At 41.2% G+C, this 26,680-nt stretch overlaps 1 protein-coding gene across 1 annotated transcript in view; it reads left to right on the top strand.

The window, feature by feature from the left end:
- Positions 1–7,209, top strand: part of LOC115827497 (metal transporter CNNM4) — a 25,066-nt gene extending 17,857 nt beyond the window's left edge. Inside the window, exons 5-8 of the mRNA XM_030791368.1 lie at positions 3,454–3,535; positions 5,374–5,387; positions 6,513–6,683; positions 6,961–7,209. Of these exons, the coding sequence (XP_030647228.1) occupies positions 3,454–3,535; positions 5,374–5,387; positions 6,513–6,683; positions 6,961–7,197 (504 nt within the window). The 3' untranslated portion in view covers positions 7,198–7,209. The remainder of the gene's footprint in view (positions 1–3,453; positions 3,536–5,373; positions 5,388–6,512; positions 6,684–6,960) is intronic.
- Positions 7,210–26,680: the final 19,471 nt, after the last annotated feature.

Here is a 26,680-nt window from a genome sequence, read left to right on the forward strand (position 1 = left end):
TAGTGTTAATCAGGAGCGTTGAAGGGCTCAGTCATAAGCTCTGGCTTTAGGGTGTGGAGGGCCAAGGTCTCCACTGACTATTTTAGCAACACAGTAAACAAACACACACACACAGTAAACAAACACACACACACAGACACACACACACACACACACATACTCTCTCTTCCCTAGTTCATTCTCTTACCCCAGCCCTGGCCTGTGCTGCCCTGTACTTTTTGTGTAATGGTTTTAATGGTGACAGTGGTGTGTGATGGTTTTAATGGTGACGGTGCTGTGTTGACTTGGTGTGAGATGGTTTTAATGGTGTCGGTGCTGTGTTGACTTGCTGTGAGATGGTTTTAATGGTGTCGGTGCTGTGTTGATTGGTGTGTAATGGCGTTAATGGTGACAGCAGTGTGTTGACTGGCGTGTACGCATGTTAATGGATACACTGGTGGGTTATACTGGTTATAGTACACACTTAAACACGCTCCCCTCTCTCCGTTCCGTTCTCACTCGACACAAACTCAGCGATCGTTAATCCCAACGTGATGTCCCGCCCCCCGTTAGTGCCTGTGGTATTACACCAGCAGCATGGTGCGTCCCACATACGGAGCAATCCATTCAGAGCCCAGAGGGGAGTAGGGGCCTGGTCTCCACAGGGGAAAGTATAAAAATGACATGAAACCATCAGAACAGTGATAACGTACGTTAGCACAACTATGAAACCGCACTTCAGTTTATCAACAGACATTTCATGTAATGAATGATTCAAGGCATAGTGTAAGAGATGTGTGTTTGACTCTTACCAATGCATGAGTCTGTGTGTGTCTCTGGGTAACCTTCTCTGTAATTAACATCCGTATTGACCGGCCTTCCTCAGCATACCATGTTGATTATTTACTCTGAAAGACAAGTAACTGCAAAGCCATGGCAGCTGTCCCAGGCTGTACTTTGATACGTCCTCTTGTAACCTGTAATTAGTGCAGGATGTATGATAAATTGTAAGGATGTTGAACTTTGAATGGTGGCTTGTTTATTACCCCATTTGTTGTTTTTATTGGTAAAACATCCATTAGTGTGTATGTCATTGTGCGGGTGTGCGGGTGTGTGTGTGTGTGTGTAGAGGAGAGAGAGAGACCCGTAGTAACGTGTTTGTGGTTTAATGCGAAAGTGAGAACGTAGAGTTAATTAAGGCTCATGGGACGTTGTTTGTTTCTTCATATGTGAGCGTGGGAGTATAAAGGCTTTTTAATTCCGTGTTGTATACTAATATGGCAAATGTTAGGATAGACCTGCTTATTATTGAGAATGAGATTATAAATCCAGGCTGGGTGGTCTTCGTGATGGCCGCGAATCAAAACACGCATCCGTCCTTCCGTAGTGTTTACAAGCACTACACGGGAGCTGATCACATTCAGATGCTGAAAAAGAAATAAATCAACGAAAGAGAACTGCTACTTGTCAACTTGGGTTCTTTCGTCCCCACTGCATGTTGTTGTTGTTGCTTTTTCCCTCAGAAGATTGTTATTCTGTTAGCACACAAGCTAGCGAACCAAACGACGTAAGGGGGAAAACTGTGCCGCATTATGACGCCAAACTTCTCTCGGTCGAAGTGTCCACTACACAAATTTACAGCTATGTCTTCCTCCATAAGGTGTGATAGATGGACGCGAGGGAGGGAATGGGAGGTGGGAGAGGATGAGAAAGGAGGGAGAAGGGGTTTAGGGGAGTTCGCTTCTATGAGTGCTTAAAAACAGCGGGGTTGCGCTGAAACCCGTCTCTTTACCGCTAATGACTTACCTTTGCTGACCTTTCCTGGGGAGGCAGAAGGCGTCAGGCTGTCTTCATGACTCATCGAAAATTCAGTTCGCTCTAGATAATGCTCTCAATTTAGCTTTGAGCGACGTTTAAGAGCTTATTTTTTACAACGTTGTCATGGTGACACATTAACCCGCAGTGATGCTAGTTATTTTGAAGATTGTTTGGATTTGTCATTAAGAGGAGACACACACACACAGCCTACACCTGTCACTCTCCCCTTAGGCTCAGGTTTTTTTCCAGTTATACTGCACAGATTAAAAGAACACTCCATCGGGTATAAATACATTTTGCTTGTTTCCTCACAAACTATTTTATTTGAGATTGGTTTTAGATTTTAGCTGAGATTGGATTTAAGTTGAGTTGTATATGCTGCTTGAGAGACATGCATATATTTTTTTTCTTTCTGCTTCTTGTTCGGTCTGAGGAGACCTGAGCCCTAATCAGGTGACAGATGAAGAGTGCAACCTGACAGAACACCCTGATCACTAGGTTTGCTCGCCTAATCACTTAGCTCTCAACCTGTGTGTGTGTGTGTGTGTGTGTGTGTGTGTGCATTTTTCAGGACTTTTCTCTGTTTGTAACCTAGATTTCTTAATATTGTTGTAATTCCACTAAACTGTTGAATTTGTCAGTCGTGAAACCTTGACTCACGGGTACACTGTGTGTAGAAGCAAGGTGTGTGTGTGCATTTGAAAGCCAGAGAAATGTTTCCTGGTGAGGTCTTATGAAAGGTGACTGATGTGAAAGTTCTGGATAAACAGGTTCAACTCTAACAGCTGTCACTCCTCCCCTCTCGCCGTTTGTCCTTGATAGCAGCAGCCGTCCGTTTTCCAGCACCCACCCCATACAAACGCACACATGCGCACACACACACACACATACATACGCACGCACACACACACCCCACACACCCACACACACACATACAGACACACACACGTGCGCGCACACACACACACACACACACACACATACACATACATACATACGCGCACACACACACACACATACATACGCACACACCCCACACATACACACACATACTCTCTCATACACACACACACACACATACATACACCAGCGTGCGCGCACACACACACACACTCTCTCTCTGGGACTGCAGTGAGGGTGTGTGTGTGAAGATGAGATGGAGACACTGGCTTAATAAAAGGCTTATGGTTGTTAGTACATGTGGTTAAGTGTTCCTGTTCTCTGGTTCCCCCCGTCTCTGTCTCTATCTCAGAGAGAGAAGTGTGTAGTTGCACTGGGAGGATTAACTGTCCTGTGGTCACATTCCTGACCAAATTAACCATTTGTTTCTTGTCCCTCTACCTGCTATCCCTCTCTCTGTCTGTCCCTCTCTCTGTCTGTCCCTCTCTCTGTCTGTCCCTCTGTCTGTTCTAACAGCTCATTGCTGCTCATGTGAAAAAGACACTGATTGTGTTTGATGCTCTTTGTTTTTGCACTCCAGAGATATTATGTCCTGGGTGTTTCATAGGTTGATGTACTGGTTAGTTTTGCTCTGGGTGTTTCATAGGTTGATGTACTGGTTAGTTTTGCTCTGGTTGTTTAATTGGTTGATGTACTGGTTAGTTCTGTTGAAGAGTATGTTAGTGTGTATTTATTGCCCTCTCTCCTGTGTTGTAGGGTCGTGTAGAGGTGGAGGCTGGAAATGAGAATATGAAGTTTGAGACTGGGCCCTTCTCTTTCTATGGAATCATGGCCCTCAGTGCGCCTGCAGCAGGTAAGACACACACACACACACACACACACACACACTGTTTGTCCCATAAATACTACCCATTGTTTGTTACACACACACACATATAAATAAAGCTCCCACATGGTATCTTTGCCCTCTTATCCGGTGCGGCCATTATTTTGGGTGTTATTTTACCAGCCAAACCTTAACCGCATCATCTCTGGTGCAGGCGGCTCTTTTGTTCCAAAGAAACTTCTAGTCATCTTGACTGTGGCACGTCGGTAGAGCTAGCCGTGTTATTTGTTTAATGAATTCAGTTTTTTATTCTTGTCTAAATAAAGTAAACCCAAAAGTATACCATACAGCCTGCTCTACACCTTCCACAATGTGTCTTTTATTGGCTAATTATGCCTCATTCTGCTTCTCCCTTTGTAAACGAGTATAGATTACAAAGCAGTTAGGATCTGCTCATATTAGCTTGCAATGAGTTGTCCCATGTTGTTTTGTTGCTAAGAATATTCGTATTCGACACATGTTGTCAGTACATGTACTATCTTGTACTGAGACAGATGACAGCCCTGTTCACATTCATCATGCTTTTGCTGTGCGTTACTGCCCCCTGGCGGCCATTTTACTGCATTACACCCTGTTAGTCCCAGACGTAGGACATAAACCAGGACTAACATTTTTATTATGTTTGTGGAGGGTGCCTTTTTGTCATTTTTGTGTGTTCTGTAAGGTTAATCTTCAACTATCACACAGCAGGCTTAGCCCGTAACGTTTTAATTTTTTGAGTTTCTACCCTTGCCAAACACAACACACACACAAAACAAGAACAACTGTTATGTATTTGTCCTCATCTCACATGACCTCTCTGGCAGGCAGGACTTCCTATACATCCCTATACATCTCTTGTCTGCGATTGGCTGGCTGTGTGTGATTGGCTGTCAAGCTTCTCTCGTCTGTGTGGCTGCAGATTTTTTTTCTTTCTTGGTGCTCTTTATTTCTTTCCCTCTCTCCACTCTGTCTTATGAGCTCCTCTGTCCCTGTCTCTCTCTGTCTGTCCCTGTCTCTCTCTCTCTCTGTCTGTCCCTGTCTCTCTCTCTCTGTCTGTCCCTGTCTCTCTCTCTCTGTCTGTCCCTGCCTCTCTCTCTCTGTCTGTCCCTGTCTCTCTCTCTCTGTCTGTCCCTGCCTCTCTCTCTCTGTCTGTCCCTGCCTCTCTCTCTCTGTCTGTCCCTGCCTCTCTCTCTCTGTCTGTCCCTGTCTCTCTCTCTGTCTGTCCCTGTCTCTCTCTCTCTCTGTCTGTCCCTCTCAGCAGCTCAGTCTCATCCTCTCCGTCTCTCTCTAAAGAGACGGTCTCTGTTCTCGCGGTTTCCAGGTAACTGTCGGCATGTCAGGGTCCCTAATGACAGGTCGGGAGGGGCAGGGCTGAGAACGGAATGGCTCGTGATTAGTGTAGTCGAGAGGAAAATAAAGCAACTTCTAATGTCCATACAGAACTGTGATCCAACGACACTGTCAGCACAACACTGTTCAGGGGTCCTGGAAAAACGTTGTGAGAAAAAAAAAAAAAACAGAATTTATAGATGACCAGGATTCAGTTTCAGTGAAATTTACAGAATCATCTCATTTAAGTTCATTTTTGTTTCTTTTAGAATAATACTAATTTAGCTTTCCTGGCTATGTGCATCAAAAGCCCCAAAAAAGATTGTAAGGAGCCTGCAGATTTACCTTTTGATTCTGCTAACAGTTAAAAAAAAGTTCAAGTTTATTTAAAGTCCAATATCACTGTTTACAGTCTCAGAGGGCTTTACATGCCCACAGAGATAAATATTTACAGGACATGTCCGCTTGCATCCCATAAGCATCTCTGAGCAGTGTTGTATTGCTTTGTTGGATCAGGGCTCTCGAGGAGAAGGATGACACGATTGTAAGTGGTGGTTTAACTCTTTATACTCACAAACTAACGGACCTCTCACCCTCACCGTGCTAAGCAACGTTTAGCTTCGTCTCACTGACAACCGACCGAAGTGGTTAAGTAATGATCACCATGCTAATTATGCTAATAACGCTAATTACCAGCTAGTCGCTAGTAGGATAACGTAGGCTAACAATCGGTATGCTCTCTGGTACATGCATATCGTGAAGTTAAATATGCTGATGTTATGCTAATTTTACTTGATGTGGGAAGAGTTTCCTTCAGCAGACGTTATCTCAAAGCAAAGCAACCGTTTTCCCTGTGATTCGTAGCACGGATGGACATTGTCTCAGATAGCTAGCTCTGTGTCCCCACGACCACTGATGTGGCTGTGAAAACGTTCTGCTTCACCAAACACAGAACCGACTCTAAAATGTCCAGTCCTACCTGTGTTTAAACCGCCTTGGAGAATAAGTGGTAAATGTAAGTTAAAGACACGTTGCTGATCACGCTCTCAGATGGACGTTAAATGTTCAAGACTTTACGGACGAACTCCGCTATGTCAGTTGAAACGTATCGTCATCTCCGTTTAACATTAATTAGTCGAACTTTTGTTGCTGTCGCTCATTCACTTGTTTTCATACACAAACCCTCCAGTTTATAGAGTCCGACACACTAATTGACAAAATGTTTGTATGTACTTAACTGATAAAATAAAGTGCTAAATTCTAACAGGGTGGTTTCATATTGGTGTTGGTATTCAGTATCTGAGTGAGAACTGAACTCATACAGCTGTTTGTATTGTGGAATAACATTGGTTCACCTTGGGGAAGAAAATAATTTTGTTTGAATTTTGAGAAGATGTGTTAAATCCCCATTAACAAATTTAATCCACATTTTTAGGATTAGATTTTTTTTTTTTTAAGACAGGATGCTAGCTGGGTACATCTCACGCATACACACACATGTACTTCATACACACCAGTTAGTGTTATTCTTGTCCTGATATATTTTCCTCTTTGTGTGTGTGTGTGTGTGTATATGTTTGTGTGTGTGTGTGCACGTGTGTGTGTGTGTGTTTCAGAGTTCCGCTCTCCATCCCACGTCAGTGGTTTAAATCGTTCGGCATCTTTGAGTTGTACAGATCGACCTGACTCTCAGTCCGTTACTGGGAGCAACAGCCAGTTGAATTCCACCGCAGCCCAGTACATACCAGATTTCAATGTACGCGCCCTCTCGGACCTGCAGTTTGTCAAGGTAACAGTCAACAGCGATGTGGGCTTTTGTTTGTGTTTGTTTCAGATGGAGAGTCAGATGCACATGTAAACAAACAGTGAATACGTAGTTGATATATCACTAGAAATACATACATGTATCATCAAATTGACATCTGTTTTGCTAGTAACAGTACAGTGCATCAGCAAAATAAGTAATCATGGTTCAATGAATTTGTGTTGAATTGCGTGATATTCTTTAAGGTAAGACTGGGCAGTAAAGATTGCTCAAAGTGGCTTTCTTTGATATTCCCTCTCAGATCACTCGTTCACAATATCAGAACGGACTGATGATGTCTCGTCTAGATTCGTCTCCCCAGTCTCCTGACAGTGGCCACGCCCCTCTAGACTCCTCCCCTACCTCAGCCTCTCAGCCAATTGAAATGGCAGAAAGCAACATTGCTCCTGATGAGACGACATCCCTTCTCAACGATCAGAACTGCCTGTCTAACCGCCAGGCTAACCACAATAACTCGAACAGCGAGAGTGCCATCTGACACACACGCACGCACGCACACACACACACACACACACACAAACATCTGAGGGGCTAGTCCCATTTTTACTCTGTAACTGAGAACTGAATATGGAACTCATATTGTGTTGTCTTCACACAAACGCACATGGTCACACATCTCTCCAGTCTAACCCTCTGGTCTGGATTCCACCCAGAGGGGCTGATCCAAACAGACACTGTGTGACAGATCCAGCGTGCGTTTGAGTGAGTGTGTGTGTGGTAATGCACGGCTATGGAAAATGTAGCCAGGCGGTGTGAACTGTCTAAGACGTGTCGTCATGGTGGATACATCAGAGAACACATCAACAGCTCTAAGCACAACCAAACTGGGACCACTGGATCTCAGGCTGAGATGACTGAAAAATGGCCGTTTGAAAACTAGGCGCTCTCTGATTGCAGTGGATTCCAAACTGGTTTCACACGGAGATGGATAATTATCTAAACCACGTTATGCACTGCATACAGTGAGATGTTTATATGGATGGAAATACATAGTTTATATTTTCTGACGTTTCTATGGAAGGTTTGTTTGGTAGAGTTTGTGTTTGTCACTGTGAGGGGGCAGATGCCTTAGTATATCAACTTTAAACCCACCAACTTATCCACTGTGTGTGTGTCCAGCAGTAGGTTTTGGATGGTGTGTATGTATACCAGTGGTGTCATATTGGGAGTGTGTGTGTGTGTGTGTGAGAGAGAGAGAGAGAGAGCACGCGTGTATCAGCTACAGTGAGGTAACTCAGGGAAACCAATAGACACTGAGCATTACAATCAGTAACTTGCATGTGCAATGACCTTTCACCTCTATCTCATGTATCATTGGAGATAATGTGGACAAGTGACCAAAAAAAAAAAAAAAACCCCACAACATTGCATGTTGGTGAAAAATCGTCATATAACTTACTCTTTGTTTAATCGAACAGAGCAAAAGAACTAGTGTATAAATTACACAGATATGGTTTGTCATGTAAAACAAAACAAGCAAAAATTTGTGGGTGACAGAATAGAGTGTAGTTTTGGTAAATGTTGTCATTTTTACCCCTAAAACTGTCAAACCTTGAATCTTTATTGAGAACATGGCTGCTTCAGTCGGTCTTCATTGAATTTAGAGGAGAATGACTGTGAGTTCTTGGACATGCACAGAAAATCTTTAAGGACCATACCAATAGCTGAATGGCCAATGGACTTGGAAAAGAACCAAGCAAACAAACAAACTATATATAAATATATATTTACTGTATTTATTTTCCATCAAATTCAAGTTGTATATTTTTGAGATTTTTTTTTTTTAAATTGTAAATTCTGTCTGTCTTTTACAATCTTATGTTTCGTGGTCAGTTTTTGTCATCATATTGAAATTAAGCAGCATCCCCTGGTACGGACTCCTGTCAGTGCACAGAAACCAGCCCAAACACGCCCTACACTTGATCTGCTTTTTGCTCCAGTTGAACAGTGAACACCACACCCTAACAGATTACATATGGTAGAGAAGGCCAGCGTGTCGCAGTAGAGTGCTCGTAAACAGGACCAAAAACATTCAAATTCTTGTTTTAATTTTGATCCGGCGGCCAGCGTCCTTGAATTTCACCGACAGGTGCCATGCCTGTTAGGTTTGCCTCCTTTCTTTTCACTGTGAGATTTTTACTTTTATACCAAATATCTTTTCACAGTCCAAAGTCCAGTTTGCATTGCCATAACAGGAGGAGGCCTTTGACTCATCTCTATAACAGGCAAATAAACACTGTTTAAGCTTTGTGTTTGTCCAACACCTGGACTCAGACATCTAGCTTTGCAGCAGATTTGTTAAATGCCTGGAGAAATGTTAAAAAAAAAAAAAAAAAAAATCAAAAATATTTCATCATAAAACTCTGGCAGAGAGCATGTGTTTTTCAAAAGCTGTTGCTCTCCACGTGTTTTCAGTCCCTTGAAGGCTATGGTAACACTCAGTCGCCTGTCTGTGTCCAGAGCGTATCTTTGATTCGTTTAATGGTGTATATGGGAATCAATCTTTGCACTGTGTGTCCCAAAGTTAATTGTTCCAAAGGGAAATGTTATTGGTGTGTTGAAAATTGTATTGTACTGTTGCTCCCCCTTGTGGTGTGAAGATGATTTTATGCCTGTCTTCACGCTTCTTTTTTTTTTTTTTTAGTCAGGGAGTGATAATCAAGCACTTTTTTTTTTTTTTTTTTTTCCTGTTGTACTAAATGAATTCTCTGATTGTTTTTCATTCGCCTCCGTCTCCCTTTTTTTAATGGGTGCTGACAGTTGTGGGTTAAGCTGTTAAATTATTCAATTTCCAAATCGACACGACATACTTTAGATCATTTATATTTGTTGTATTTTAGTAAAATGAATGACATGTTTGCAAAACGTGAATTGGAATGTTGTGAAGACATGTTCACTTGTTTCGACGGGTATGAGTATATGTCTCCTCTGAATTTGTGTTATTCACATCTCAAGTATAGAGTGTTTGTCCTAGAAACCAAGAACAAATCTGGCCTGGTTTTTACTGTGCCTGAGGAGTAAATGGAATGACTGGCACTCCTGCTCACGTGTAATATGTGTGTGTGTGTGTGTGTGTGCTGTGTGTGTATGAGGTCGTGTAATGTGTGTGTGCCGTGTGTGTATGAGGTTGTGTAATGTGTGTGTGTGTGTGTGTGTGTGTGTATAAGGTAAGTGTAATAAGGATGTGTAATGTGTGTGTGTGAGTGCGCTGTGTGTGTATGAGGTTGTGTAATGTGTGTGTGTGTGTGTGTGTGTATAAGGTAATAAGGTCGTGTAATGTGTGTGTGTGTGTGTGTGTATAAGGTAAGTGTAATAAGGATGTGTAATGTGTGTGTGTGAGTGCGCTGTGTGTGTATGAGGTTGTGTAATGTGTGTGTGTATGTGTATACGGTAAGTGTAATAAGGTTGTGTAATTATGTGTGTGTGTGTGTGTATGAGGTTGTGTAATGTGTGTGTGTGTGTGTGTGTGCTGTGTGTGAGGTCATGTAATGTGTTTATAAGGTAAGTGTAATAAGGTTGTGTAATGTGTGTGTGTGTATGAGGTCGTGTAATGTGTGTTTGTGTGTGTGTATAAGGTAAGTGTAATATGGTTGTGTAATGTGTGTGTGCTGTGTGTGTGAGGTCGTGTAGTGTGTAATGTGTGTGTGTGTGAGTGCGCTGTGTGTGTATGAGGTCGTGTAGTGTGTGTGTGTGTATGTGTATACGGTAAGTGTAATAAGGTTGTGTAATTGTGTGTGTGTATGAGGTCGTGTAATATGTGTGTGCCGTGTGTGTGAGGTCGTGTAATGTGTGTGTGTATATAAGGTAAGTGTAATAAGGTTGTGTAATTGTGTGTGTGTATGAGGTCGTGTAATATGTGTGTGCCATGTGTGTGAGGTCGTGTAATGTGTGTGTGTATATAAGGTAAGTGTAATAAGGATGTGCAGTGTGTGTGTAAGTGTAATAAGGTTGTGTAATATGTGTGTGTGTGAGGTCGTGTAATGTGTATACGGTAAGTGTAATAAGGTTGTGTAGTGTGTGTGTGTATGAGGTCGTGTAATATGTGTGTGCGTGCGAGGTCGTGTAATGTGTGTGTGCTGTGTGTGTGTGAGGTCGTGTAGTGTGTGTGTGTATATATATATAAAAAAGGTAAGTGTAATAAGGATGTGTAGTGTGTGTGTGAGTGCGCTGTGTATGAGGTCATGTAATGTGTGTGTGTATATATATATATATATAAGGTAGGTGTAATAAGGTTGTGTAATGTGTGTGTGCGTTCGTGTAGTGAGTTCTCTTTAGGGCAACACATCTGACAACAGGAGTGTTTTTACCCCTGTTTCTGCCAGGTTTTACTGTTGTGTAGAAACCAATGGCAAAATAGGTTACATTTCCAAAATGACCCACAGTCTGTTCAATAACATTGCGTATAAATGCATGTGATCTCATTTTGTCTCACGGGGCCATTACAGCGTCTTCCTCAGAATTTCATTGCAGTCCCAGCTCCTCTAAGGGGAGGAAATGTTTAAAGAACATTTCTGAAGTAGGAAACTGAAACGATTTGGTTTATTTATCTTAGACATCTGTGCATGTTAACTCTCCCTCTGTCAGAGCCTGTGATCAAAGTATGTGGTCTGGTTACCCAGACTACCATTAATTCCAGTCCTTCAACATGTCTGAGTCTTTGTTTTGGTTAGTTTTAATGTAGCATTGGGGGTTTTTTGGCTCAATGGTCCAGAGATGAAGAACCACCTATTTTAGTGTAATAGTCAGAATTTTCCGGGAAATTTCACTGTGTCCGGAAGAATTTGTCCTTTTAAAACTGCTTCACTGATATTTGGAGCATTTAAAAATAAAAAAAACTTAATCAGTCTTCCCAAGGACTAATAGATGAAAGATTTAACAAGTGAGGCGAAACGGTTTAATTTGATTTCTTTTCTGGGGGCTGACTCATGCGAAGATCTGTCTTACCTCAGCTGCGGGTAAAAATGTCGGTTTCAAGTTTTTGGACAAAATCTGCCCCATCCCTGTATTTTGGTCAAAGGCAAAAAGGGGTTTTCAAGCATCAAAATAAGTGTAATACAACTTCAAATTTTGTCTTTTCTGTACATTAGAATGTGTCCTGTTCAATTTTAATATTTTCTGAGTAAAAAAAATAATGACATTACGTTTAACCACAGTTTACAGAAGACCCCCCTGAAATGTCATTCAGTGTAACAGTTTATCTAAAAAAAATGTTGTGAGGCATATTGAGAGCAACAATAATTAGTTGACATTAAGAGACTATTTAAGGATCACAGTGCAGCCCCCAAATACTAGTTAATAGTAATTTTAAATCTTTATACTTTGCCAATATCCTTCCAACCACTAGGTTTTACCCATTTGTCAACATGACATTTTTGTAAGGAAATGAAATTCATTTAAAATACAATTAAATTTAGTTTGATCACATATTCTTTTATATATTGTAATAAGTACAGATCATCATTGTCAGGCAGTGGTGCAGGACCCAAGCGCAAGACACAATGATGATGGTGACAAAAAGGAGGACTTTACTTACAAAATGTTGATTAAATAAACAGGAACAACAGCCAGTAACAAAAAAGGTGCAGTCTAACAGAGTGTAATCCAAACACAAACAACAATAGATAAAGGACAGGTCAAACACAAGGGCTTAAATACAAGAGGAGAACTAAACAGGGCTAACATGATTGGTACAAATTAACAAGGGGAAAACGAGGTTAATAAATGGAACAAACGGGATCAGGTGAGGGGTGGAAACACACATGGAACAGGAGCACAAAACATTTCAAACTAAAAGTCCAAAGATGAGGTGCAGGCTGTGACAGTCATAAGTATTTTGTTTCATTTTTACATAAATATATGTGTTACACTGAATGACCATGGTTTGTTACTCTGAATGATGTTTTGTCAAAAAGGGATAGACTGAATTGGTATTGTCATTGTTCCCATTACTGCAATGTTGTTAGTATTAGTCTGAATCATTAAATGAGTTTTAATAGTATTCCTGAGTAAATGACAGCAGAAGCAGATGTTGAAAAAGAATCAGCATTTTATTCTACGAGACTGTTATATAAAATCGTTTTCTGTAAACACCCACATGGGTGGACTCACACACACACACACACACACACACACAGACAGAGTTCTGCTGGAGAGGCTCCACAAAGGGCTCTGATGGAAGATCCAGAACTGCCCTAATATGGTTTGCCTCTGTCCTGTGTTTTCTTTGATTTTCCTGTCATTGCTCTCACTTCATTTCAGCTGCAGCATCCGATAACTTCCTGATTGCTGGGTGATCAGGATTTGCACCCGAGGCAGCTTGCTTTGTTCTCTGATAGCTGAAATGCAGATTTGATTCAACTGTTGACATGAACATAAAATTTGTGACACGGATATATACTCTGTGTTATTAATTATGAGTACTTTCTGTTTGCTATCAGGATGGGTATTTTGGGTGGAGAATCTCCTCAGTGATCTCTCTTGAAACTGTGACATAGGGAGGTGGGACAGAAACAGTGGTAGGCTATTATTCTGACTGTTGCAATCCTCAGTACCTTTCTCGTCTCCTTGCTAGGAGCTCCGCCCTAGCTACTGGGTCTGCATTTATTTTTTTGTCTGTGCCTTGCAGCTCTCTCTATGTTTAAGGGCATCTAGAAAAATCAATCACACAAATTAAAAAAAACAAATGCAAAAATGCATTAAAATATTAATATTTATTAAGTTTAAAACATATTTGCCAATACTAAACGTCCCTCATTGATCTGAAAGATAAATAAGATGCTAAAATTGTTATCTATACAGTGATACTATCATTCAGTGTAAGGGATGACACTGTGGTGTTAAAGAGAAGTTGCATAACACCGAATGACAAAAACATTACACCGAATGACGAAACTTCTACTTCAACACACATTGCAGGCTATCAGTTGGCCACTTATATCAAACAATGACCTTGACCAATAAAGTTAATTACAGTTATTCACAGCATATACTAAATTTTCTAAAAATCTAAAAATAGAAGTGTTTTTTAGCATTTTGCTGAATGACATGCAGGTTTGTACCACACCATGAAAAGGTGAAATGATCAAATAGAGAGGTAAACTCACCGTGCTGCAGCACCACAGGGGTCTTTAGGGGTCCTTTTCATGATGTCACAGACTGTCACATGACTATCAGTTTTGTGATTTCAAAATGGCTTCTTGTTACACTGAATGACCTCTAATGAACAGTGTATTTGGGACAAAAGTCCCCTTGATATTTCAATACTTAAATAAAACACAAGACATCGAGACATTGTCCTTTTAATATAACACTGCCAACACTCATTTGAACATGCCAAGAAAACAAATATATACTTTTACTTGGTATTTTATATGTTTATTTAAAGATGCAATTGTAAAATCGAAGTGCGGACCATTCCACTGAATGACGATTTTTCAGTTTGGGACATTATTTCACCCATATTTTGACATTTCATTTTCCCAAATGTTATTTGAAACATTAAAGTAGATACTGTAGTTTTATTGAATATGTTTTCTATGTATATAAAATCACGTTTGTAAATTTAATTTGAGGCAGACACATGAATGGGCGCATCTCATCTTCGACCCATTTGCAGGGTAGTTACAATTACGAGCTTACTGATGTTTTGGTACTGCAGTGTACAAATGATACATAAATGTTGTGTCCACTCCTGACTGGACCAGTCCATTAACATCGCGATCTAGCAGCAGCTAGAAAGCTGGAAAGGCAAACCGTCTTGAGTATCTATTGTTTTAGTGTATATGAGACTGACAGTAACTAATAATACCCTCTTGTCACGGTCTGAAGCCGATTTTAAATGAGGAGGATGTGAGCCGGCTCTTCCAGAGACAGGAAACTAGGAAAGCACAAGGTCCAGATGGTGTCTCCCTCTCCTGTCTTAAAGTTTGTGCTGACCAACTGGCTCCAATCTTCGCGCAGACCTTCAGCAGATCCCTGGAGCTGTGCGAAGTCCTCTCCTGCTTCAAACGCTCCAGCATCATCCCAGTCCCCAAGCAACCTTCCACCACAGGACTGAATGACTAGAGGCCTGTCGCTCTGACGTCCGGGGTCATGAAGTCCTTTGAACGACTGGTGTTGGCCCACCTAAAGAACACCACAGGACACCTGCTGGACCCACTGCAGTCTGTTTACCAGGCAAACAGGTCAGTGGATAACGCTGTCAGCGTGGGACTGCACTAGGCCTACATCCTGCAACACCTCGACTGCCCAGGGACATACGCAAGGATCCAGTTTGTGGACTTCAGCTCGGCGTTCAACACCATCCTTTCAGAAATCCTCTCCTCCAAACTCTGCCAGGCAACTGTATCCCCCACCACCTGTCAGTGGATCACCAGCTTCCTGACAGGCAGGAAACAGCAGGTGAGGCTGAGGGAAGTCACTTTTGGTATACGGACATTGTTCTTCTCCCCCTACACCAATGACTGCGCCTCCAAGCAGGGTTGGGTGGTAACTGATTACAGGAAATCAGGAAAAATGAGTAACTATAATCCGCCTTGTCAAGGATTACTTGATGACATTTTTGATTACGTCTATAGTGCTCCTCTTTGGTTACAATCGCAAAGTCCTCCCTGTGGCCTTTGTAGGGCCTAGCAGAATTTTCTCTTTGGTGCTAAGGTCAAAAGAGACTTACATGTAGCCCACACAAAGTATGCATAACTGTTTGACTTTGTACACACTTATAAAACCATCTTTCTTACAAGACCTTTACCGTCATACCTAATTGGGTGGTCATTTGCGGTCTTTTATGTGTGATCTGAGGGTTCAGCACTTGTTTTCTCTCTTAGATGCCGGTCTCTATCCTCCTGCTCCTGTCGCCACAGAGGCTATGCCTGCCTCTGGGCTCCCTGGTCCCTTCCGCTCCATCCCCAGCCCCCCGGGTTTGTCAGTCTAGTCCTGCTCTGACTTGTATATGTGCCCCCACAGGAGTGATTTATGGTAGGTACAGTGGAGATATGTCCCTACCATTTTTCGGATGACCTACAATTGTCCCCACCACTATTTTGATTTTACTTGCATTATGCAATTAAAAAAAATACTATATACCGTAATTTCCGGACTATAAGCCGCTACTTTTTTCCCACGCTTTGAACCTCGCGGCTTAAACAATGAAGCGGCTAATTTATGGATTTTTCCCGGTTTCACAAGCTTCATGCCGCCAAAAAACTGAGCTCCGTAACATTAGACCAATGAAATTGCCGAACGGGTAATGGTGAACCAATGAAACTCTTTACATTAAATCGAGCGCACTCCCACTGAATCATTCTGATTAAGGTAGTCATTTTGTCATGTACACGCCCTTATCATGGGAAAGACACGGACAAAATGCATATGATGCAGCTTTCAAGTTGAAGGCGATCGATCTGGCTGCTGGAAAAGGAAATAGAGCTGCTGCGCAGGAGTTTGGCCTTAATGAGTCGATGATAAGACGTTGGAAACAGCAGCGTGAGGAACTGACTCAGTGCAAAAAGACAACAAAAGCTTTCAGAGGGAAGAAAAGCAGATGGCACGAACTAGAAAATGAGCTCGAAGACTGGGTCAACGCACAGAGAGCAGACGGCCGAGGTGTTTCAACTGTGCAGATCCGACTGAAAACCAAAACAATCACCACCGCAATGAAGTTTGAGGATTTTAGAGGTGGACCATCGTGGTGTCTCAGATGTATGAGACGTAAAGGCCTGTCCATCGTCCGACTCTGTGTCAGCAGCTCCCTCCCGACTACGAGGAAAAAGTTTAAAACTTCCGCAAATTCACTCATGCAAACATAGCGGAGCTTTCCATCGGCCCGCACGACATCATAAATATTCTTGGTAGGCTACTGTTTTATTACGAGCCGTGTTACAGGCACGGTCTTTCGTTAAAGCCTGTGTAAAGTTCATTTGTTTCAATGTAGGCACCTGCGGCTTATAGACATGTGCGGTGTATTTATGTTCAAAATAAATATTTTTTTAAAATTCAGTGGGTGCAGCTTATATTTAGGTGCGCTTAATAGTCCGGAAATTACGGTAGTCATAGTACATTGTGTAAAATTTCAGGAAGAATTCCTAAATTTTCCGGGGTACGACTCCCTGCCGTAGCTATGTCCCCACCACTTCTCTCTGGTTTAGATGTGTGGAATTGTGTGATCGGTGAGTTGTGAAGCCTGAGTTAAGAATCCTGAATCCTGTGCCAGGAGTCTGACAGTTCCGAGAGGTCTTTCGGTTTCTTTTCATCCTGTTTACTCCTAATGAAATTTGAATCAGAATCAGACATATTGGCCAAGTGTGTTAACAAACACAAATAATTTAGTTCTGGCTGTTGGTGTCTCTCATGCAACACAGACAATATACAGACAACGCACATATTATTCACAGACAATACACAATATACAAGCAGTATACACACTGTAAAAGATTGTCATGTAGATTAACGGTAAAGTACAGGCAGCAGGGTTTGCTCACTGTAAACTTCATTTACAGTTTATTACCGTAACAATATTACCATGTACTGAAACACAGTATAGAGCTGTATTTTATTGAATTTACAGTATACTAGTGACAGCAGAGTAGCCAGTACAATACTGTTTTTTTACATTAACAGTGGAATTTCACTATAGCCCCAAATACAGTATCATGTAGTCACTTTTGTAAATAGAGCATATTACTGGCAGTATTGATGTCACAGCCTGCACCTCATCTTTGGACTTTTAGTTTGAAATGTCTTGCGCACCTGTTCCGTGTGTGTTTCCACCCCTCACCTGATCCTGTTTGTTGTATTTATTAACCTCGTTCCCCCTTGTTAATTTCATCCAATCATGTTAGCCCTGTTTAGTTTTCCTCTTGTATTTAAGCCCTTGTGTTTCACATGTCCTTGGTCTATCGTCGTTTGTGTTTGTACAGGCTGTTAGGCTGCACCTTTTTGTTACTGGCCTTTGTTCCACTTTGTACGTGTATTTTTATCTTCATTTTGCAAGCAAAGTCCTCCTTTTTGTCACCACAACCTTCGTGTTTTGCGCTTGGGTCCTGCACCACTCCACCGGTGTGACAATTAGTGACAGCCAATTACTAAGAATTAAGCACTTCCTTCACTGTAACCTTGATTAATGTAATATTCTATATAACATATACATACTGAATGATTTGCAGCAATAAAAACATTCTGTGGAAAAGAAGAGACTTAGAAAATATAAGATTGTAAGAAAATATATGTTTGTAATCCAACATCTATTCACAAAATGTTCACTAATCCCACTTTCTGGAATCCCCCACCCCCAGCCCTATCATTACTCGAAAATAAAGCCTTCTCGTCAGGGTCCTGCATCAACCTGTTGGGGTTTATTTCGCAATAATGACCAGCTAGTTGTGCATTATCCCTAACATATTTTCTGTCATTTTCACTGAAACTGCTCAGGAAATGGTTGCTTGAAAGCTGGAACACCTCTTAACTACTTTACTGAGCTTTACTGACTTTACTGTTTTTATCTACATCAGAATTTGAAGAGATGCCTGCTCGTTCTCCCTCTGCAGCTGTTCCTGGAACTAACAGTGTGTATTTTACAGGTCAGCTGCTGGGCTGAGGTTATGGGTTATGATCACAGAAACACTGTCCGTTACATTAACTATAAATGAAATGCTTACAAGCTGCACTGAATCAAATCCTGCTTCTTTATCAGCTGGTGCTTGTTATGAATGACTGCTAATTAGCTAGTCGCTTGTTAGCAAGCTAGCTTACGTTACTGCAGCATATGTACTGTTTGGCACTTCAGGTTCACTTGTTTTCTGAAAGAAACCCGTCAGCCATCGCCTGCCCTCGTTTAGCTTTCTTTCTCACTCTTCGCGCTCCCTGCGCTTTTGAGATCCTGATTTTGGTTTCATTCTAGTTCCAGAATTGAAGAAAGTCACGATAAATTTTCACATTAGATAAATTAGCTATCAGACCACTTTTGCTTTTGAGGGGGAGGGGATAAATAAAACTTATCATGGAAGTTATTATTTATTTCTATAATAACAGAAGGTATCAAGATTAGAAAAATTAGACACCGAAATCGGTCCGACGACCCTGGGCATGGGTGAGCCGTTCAAATGAACACAAAAAAGGGAAAACGCACTCATAAATCTGTTTACTGAGACAGGCAGGTCAACCACATTATGTGACAGCCAAGCGTTCAAAGAATTTAATGCTGCACTTGATCCGACATTCAAAACTCCAGGAGCTACACGCATTAGTTCCTTGATGGCGCTGAAAATGCAAAGTGCATGTCAGCGTGTCAGAGAAATGGTGAGAGGGGTGTTTAACGTGACACTTAAGGAAATGGTTGAAATATTTAATCGTGTTCTCGCCTTTTATGTGTATTAAGAGGCTTTCAGTCCGAAACAAATGCACCGCGTACGCGAGTTAAGTTCAGTCCTGAAATGTTGACATCTTCAGTGATAAGCAGATTATTTTTCACGCTGCACTAATCCTTGACAAGTTTTGTCCTTGACTAAAATGACTAAAACTAAAACTGAAACTATAATGAACTAAAACGGAATAGAAATGAGTCCATGAAATAAAAACCAAACTGAAACTACTGAAACCATTAGTGAAACTGACTAAAGCCGAACGGAAATTCAGATTGAATACAACGATGTTATCAAAATAAAAACTGGAACTTGAAAATGGAAAGCTATTATAACCTTGTTGCTCACAAACTTGAGTGAGGGTGCCCACTCCGACAAGGTTAACTGACCCGCAAGGTGACGTGTTATCTTTGACGAGACGTGCAAATGAGTGATAAAAAAAACCAACCACTCAAATGTCACCGTTCCAAACTTTCTTGTGCGTGTGCCCCTTGCTGCCCCTGGCAAGATGCCGCCCAACATGTCGACCATACCCACATCACAGGCCAACTGTACGTCACTGGGTCCGCGTACGCTACAAGGTATTTTAATGTAGACTTGTAATTGTCCCCATATTGCGGGTGTAACCCTTAACCTTGTTGCTCTAGAAGAGAGGGTAGAAGCGAGAAGTGGGTGTTGTTCAGTTAGGGCTGTGTACTATAGAATTATTATGTAGAGTTTACTATATAATAAAACTCAGCACGAGTCGTGGATTTCGGGGGACAGTAAAGATGGTAAAGAAATGCTTGCAGGACCGTAACTTAATATCGCTCCGCTCGTTTTAACACGTACACAGCTTGCACCATCACACACACACACACACACAACATTTTAAGTAGGCTTACAACTCAAATGATCCACGTTTCCCCCCCCGGTATGCACATCACTTCATAATCCCCCATTTAAAAATAAACCAGTGCCAGCTAGCCAACAGTGAACTCGCTTCTGGCTGTGCAAAAGGACAAAGGACTGCTTGAATCAGTCAAGAGCGGCGCAAAACACCCAAGGAAAAAGCAGACTTGCTGAGTCATGCCCCTCTTCTCCTCTTTTGCATTTGAAATGTTTTATGATATGTTTATGTTATGTTTATGTAATAGGAATATACACTGCGTATTCACACAACACCATCCCTACACCGCTGTCACACCGTGCACTGCGGCACGCCACCTTTCATCCCTTATGTGGTGGTGAGAAATTAGGCAACCCTACGTTGGTCTTTGATAACGCATGAAGTAAAAAAAAAAATCTTTCAAAGAATAAATGACATTAGCACCTAAAACGTGTGATTTATGCTATGCAACTGTTTGCAACTATCAAGTCCTTAGAAAATCGATGCGTTTACTGAAGTTAACTGGGTGGCAGTTGTGAGGACACCTGATTCCTGATCGGTTAAGCTAGCTGTGGTTAACCTCTACTCACCTTGTGAAATTGGTGATGCATTAGCTAAGTTACTTGCTTTGTAGTCCGTTATTTTTAAGCAGGATAATGTACAGCGGGCCAGTCATTATTGCGAAATAACACCCCCCACCACCCCCCCCCCCCCTTCACGTCGGGGTCCTGCATCACCCTGTTGGGGTTTAGCTCCAGCTGCAGCAGTTGCACAAACACCTTCACAGAGTGACTTGGGCAGTGCCAGCGAGAGCAGCAATCCTGTCAGTTAGACTGCAATCAATAGTGAAGACCTTGTGTTGTGGCCAGATAAACTGACAGATAAGAAGAGAATTGAAATTGTAAAAAAAGAAAAAAAGAAAAAAGCGCAGATGCTGTATTTCGTTTACGCTGTTGTGTCTTTGGAAAAAGAGACACACAGCTCGGCAGCAATGCCTTTTGGACGTGGAGAAATATCAGTAAACATCCGAAAACCATCTGAAAGCACATGGAAAATATGGAGAAGTGGCCCGACCTTGCAGAGAGATTAAAATCCAGCACCAACGTCGACTCAATTAACCAAGAGTTAATAAACCTGGAGATCAACCATTAGAAAATGGTCCTTCGGAGACTGTGAGCCATTGTGTGCCATTTGGCTGAACGGAATCGAGCATTTTGAAGCTACTCGGCACCTTTATGAGCCCAGAAAAGGCAACTTTCCGGGTCAGGTGTTACTAATGGCCCAGTTTGATCCTGTAAGAAATGAGCATTTGAGGAGGATTAAAAATAAGGAGTACAAGGACCATTGTTTGAGCAAGCAAATCCAAAATGAAATCCTCATATCGCTGGTCGCACAGAAAACAACAGATGCTATTGTTGATCAGATCAAGAGAGCTAAGTACTGTGCTGTCATCATGGACTGTACACCTGAAAAAAAAAAGCCACACTGAGCAGTTGTCCATTGTCATGCGTATACTGTGAAAACTGCAAAACAAATGGTTGGTGTTTCCATTGAGGAGCATTTTGTGGGTTTTGTTGATGCCCATGACACAACTGGAGAAGGATCGTACGACACTTTCATAAAGCATCTAGAAAAACTAAAAGCTGTCGTGGCCAGTCATATGACAATGGAAGCAACATGCGGGGGAAACACTAGGGTATACAGAATAGAGTGCTGGACACAAACAAGAAGGCCCTGTGTGTGCCCTCTGGGAGCCACACCTTAAACCTGGTGATTGGTGATGACCCTGATATATTATATCAAATAAACCGTGTCCCCGCAAACTCCTGCAGAGTACCTGAGTCTCATTAGAAGCACTGAAAAGAGAATCTGATTAAGTAGGAAACTCTCTTCAAGGCTACAGGGACACGGAACTCAAAGCGACACAGACAGATGTGAGTGAGATCGCAGAGGAGTAGCAGACTGAGATGAAACTGCCAGAAGAGAGATGACGGAACACAACTCGCCAGTTCCTTTATGAAGGGAGAGAAGAAACACAGTCCACCCCAGAAGAACAATTCAACCAGGAGTTCTTCTTGCCACTTGTTGATAAAGCACTTAGTAGCCTCGATGATCGATGATCTTGTATTCAGAAGATAACATGAAAAAAACAGTGCAGGATGCAACACTGGGCCTTATGTGGGAGAGACTCCCAGGTCTGGGCCAGATAAGACTCTCCACACTGAATGCTGTACTTCTTATGCTGAGTTTAAAATAAATTCCAAGTTTTCAAAAAGCAGTCAAAGTCTTCAGAAGTCCAGTGCAGTGTAAGTTTATGGCATTCAGCAGTGAACAAAATACAACAAACTGAGTCAGGTCCCAGGGAGTAACTGAATATAATACAGAAAATCATGCACTTATATCTAAAATTTTACCTACATGCTAAACCTGTGTATCCAATAAGCGCATAACACGGTTGTATGGTAACACCCTTTACATCATCTGTGTTTTGCATGGTCCGACCCATTCGCTTCCAGAAGTTCCCCCAAGTTGTCCCAGAATTCATGATTCCATAAACCATTATTTCCGAAGTGTCCTTTTTTGGTTAAATAAAAATAATATTCAACTGTGTCCTCATCGTACCTCGGCTACTCAACCATGTCCTCAATCTCACCTCCGATACTTTACCCTTAATGCAGGTGTTAACTATCAAGCGTTGGGCTAGTCCATGCAAGTGTAACGGATCTCTTCTCTTCTGAGAAACGGGAACAAACACGAGACTGGTCCTATCTGTTTTTATTCTGGAAGGCAAATAAAAGAAAACTTATATTTCTTCCAAAACAACAATGTGTGATGACCGCAGACCCGCAGCATGAAGAATTCTTCTACTGGGTTTTCCACACACACACACACACCGAAAGACAACGACAATAATACACTCCACTCAATCCACAACAACACAAATTCAATGCCAGAATCATTATTGTTATCGATCGCATAGTTTTACATTGAATTATCCAGAATACAGAAGAAACCCTCTTTTTCCCCCCCTAGTTTGAGTATAAAACACACAAACACTCTTATTACCAGAATGATGGTGCATAGCCTATATTAGCTTGATACACTCACTAGCATGTTACAAAAATGTAAAGAAACTATATACATGAAACGTACCTGGAAGGCAAATAAAAGAAAACTTATATTTCTTCCAAAAACAACAATGTGTGATGACCGCAGACCTTGAGCAGACAAAGGGGAAGAGAACATAAAACACATGCACTATAAGACAAAATCACTCATTATACTAGCAATGCGAACGGTTCGGAACAAAAATTTGGCGCCAGTTAACTACACACTAGATCGTAAAATGAAAAACGCCCGTAAACTTGTAACTACCTAACAAAACATTACTTTTATCATCATTATATTTGCTAGTATACCCAACAGTCAAAGTGCAGTGAAGTTTTTAGATTATAACATACTATTTCTCAAATCCTTATTAAAAAAACGAACTGAGGAGAAATGCATGGACGTACCCGCAGCATGAAGAATTCTTCTACTGGGGTACGGCAACTCGGAGGGACCAAAATGAAACAATCTGCAGTAAATCACACACCACTAGGGGGCTCTTAAACACCATTTCTTTATGCTTAACCTAATGAAATTCATATATCAAATTGATGATAAATATTTACTTTATTTTCTAACTCCGTTACACAAGGTGGACACTGAAGCAGCTACATCCTGACCATTACTTATGCTTCCCTGTCACTATAACCCAGATTTTACCCTTTTCATGTTGCCTTCATGTTTTGCTGACCTTGCATTTTCCCTTTTTGGTATATCGAAGGCCTCTTCCGTTGACTTCAACATTCAGAGGCCTTCTTCCATTTCTCCAACACTTAGCTGCAGGAACATGGAGATAAAAACAGAGGATGTTGATGGTGAGGACCTGGAACTGGAGATAACAGCTGCAGTGGAAGCCTTCCCAGACCTCAATTCTACCCCAACGGAAATGCTGGATCACATACGCAAGGAATTTTCTTTTTTTTTTTCTTGTCACTCCTTCTCTCACTTCACTTTTTATTTCTTTCTGAATAATAAAATGCTAATAGCAAAATTGCTACAATCATTTTTCTACACTTAGTTAAATATTTAGGCTACTTAAATGTTCAGTGCATGTCAGTTCAAACTAATGTACTTCATGTAGTTTTACTTTTTTTTTTTTTCAATTGTTGATACATACGTACACACGCATGGGACACATAACATAGAACAAGATATTACATTGATCCTGTCACAGAGCCATTATGTTACAGTTGGAGAAGAAGAGGGAAAAGAAGGAGGAGGAGAAGAAGAAGGAGAATCTTCAGTCATCAGTAATAACAGCTGTAACAGCAGTAACAGCAGCAACAACAATAATAATAATCATCATCATCGGTATAGTTATAACACTGAGTAATCATAAGTGATAGCAGTGACAATAATACTAGTAGGAAAAATCTGTAATAATAATAATTGTTACGCCCAGCCTAGGGGTACCGAGCATAACAAAAGTGACCCCCCCTTTTCCTGTACCCAGTGATGACCCGTGCCCACGAATTACAATCCAAAAAGTGATTTATTTACGAGTGGTAGTAAAAAGCTTTGGGGGTGAGCGCGGCCAAAACAACAAACAAAACAATCTATATTTTACAAACTAAATAACCTACTTCCCGAAAATAAGAGAAAAGAAAATACAGAAACCTTCCCTGACTCCCTAACGAAAAAACAGGAGAAAAGGAGAGCAACAAAAATGGCTTCACACCCCCTACCGCTACCCGAACAGTTAATACAAAAATTATTTACAATTATCTTACAACGAACAAATACCTATCACAACGAAAATTACAAATACACAAATAAAGATCTACAAACTAGGCTATATAACGAATCTTTCTGGAAAGCACACACAAAGAGTTATCAAAGCACAAACAAAAGACAATATTATGGCTTGCCAGAATTTTGGGTTGGTGTGCATTGCCAGAAAGAGTGATAATAACAATCTGTTGTGTTGAGGGTGCATTGCGGACAGATACCTGTATTGGTGAAGCCCATGAGGTGCATTCTACGGTTGGTGATGTGTGTTCTGTGCATGACCTTATACTGGATTAGCTGTAGTTGGGAGTTGTTTGTCATGGAGAAGATTTCGCTACATATTTGTTTCCAGAAACTGAGATCAGTCTTGATTTTTAAATCTTCTTCCCAGTTTGTAATTGGTATGGGTAGTGTTTCTTCTTTTGGTGATGATATGTGTTTGTATATTTTAGATAAAGGTTTCTCAGATATTGAAATGGATGCCATCTTTTGTACTAATGGTGGTGGCTGTAAATCAATGTTGGAAAGCTGTACTTTATTTTTTAGTGCATTCTTAAGTTGGAGGTACTGTAAAAAGTTTGGTTGGGTCATGTTATATCTCTGTGTTAGTTCATGGATGGTTAAGAATTTATCATTTGCAAACAGGTGTTGTAAGTGGGTGATTCCCTTACTTTTCCAGGAATTAAATGTGAAGGCGGTCTTATTGATTAAGAAATCCGGGTTGTTCCAAATTGGTGTGAGGTTACACGGTTTAAGTGGGTGATTTGTGATCTTATTGGTTTTCCACCAAGCTTCCAGGGTTGTTGAAATGGTGATGACATTATAGCAGTTATGTTTTTTGATTGATTGGGATAAGAATGGCAAGTCTTTAATAGAGAGTTCTTCACAAACTGACTGTTCAGTTTCAAGCCAAGGATCTTGTTGCATGTCTGAATATGTCCATTTCATTATGTACTGTAACTGATGAGCTAAGAAGTAATGGAGAAAGTTTGGGGCATTTAAGCCACCAAGCTGCTTGCTTTCCTAGAGTGTTGAGAGTTTAATTCTTGGTTGTTTATTTTTCCTGTAAAATTTTGTGATTATTGAGTTTAGAGTAGAAAACCAGTTGGGTGTTGGGAAGACGGGAGTCATTGAAAAGAGATAGTTGATTCTTGGTAGGACTGACATTTTCACTGCAGCTATGCAGCCATCAAGTGAGAGTGGTAAGCTATTCCAACAGCTTAAACACTTTTCGGTGGTTTTGAGAATTGGTATGAAGTTCAGTTCAAACAAATCTGAAAGGTTGGAGGAGATATTGATGCCAAGATATCGAATGTTACCTGCAGGGATGTTTAGTGAGAGCCTGGGTGTCACAACATTCCACTGGTCCTGGTTAACCGGGAGAATAATGGATTTTGACCAGTTGACTGAATATTCTGAGATGGCAGAAAATGTCCCAGTCAGATTGAAAATGGCCGGGAGTGATGTAAGAGGATTTTGTGCATATAGTAATAGGTCATCTGCATATAGACTGACTTTGTGTGTTGTGTTCAGAGTGGTGATACCAGTGATTTGAGTGTTTTGGCAGATGGCAGCTGCTAAGGGTTCAATAAACAGGGCAAATAGTAGGGGTGAGAGTGGCCATCCTTGTCTTGTACCTCTGTGAAGTGTGAAACGTTATGAAATTATTCCATTCGTGATTACTGATGCTGTGGGTGAGTTGCACAAAATTTTAATCCATTGAATAAATAAATCCCCAGAACCAAATCTTTCTAATGTGGAGAATAAGAATGTCCAATTAACATGGTCAAATGCTTTTTCGGCATCTAATGACAAGATGACTGTATTGTTTTTTTTGGTTTTGGCTATACTGATTAGACTGAATAGGCGGCGCGTGTTATTTGATGAATGCCTACCTTTAA

This window comes from Chanos chanos, chromosome 14 (genome assembly GCF_902362185.1).
Source record: "Chanos chanos chromosome 14, fChaCha1.1, whole genome shotgun sequence".
NCBI lineage: Eukaryota > Metazoa > Chordata > Actinopteri > Gonorynchiformes > Chanidae > Chanos > Chanos chanos.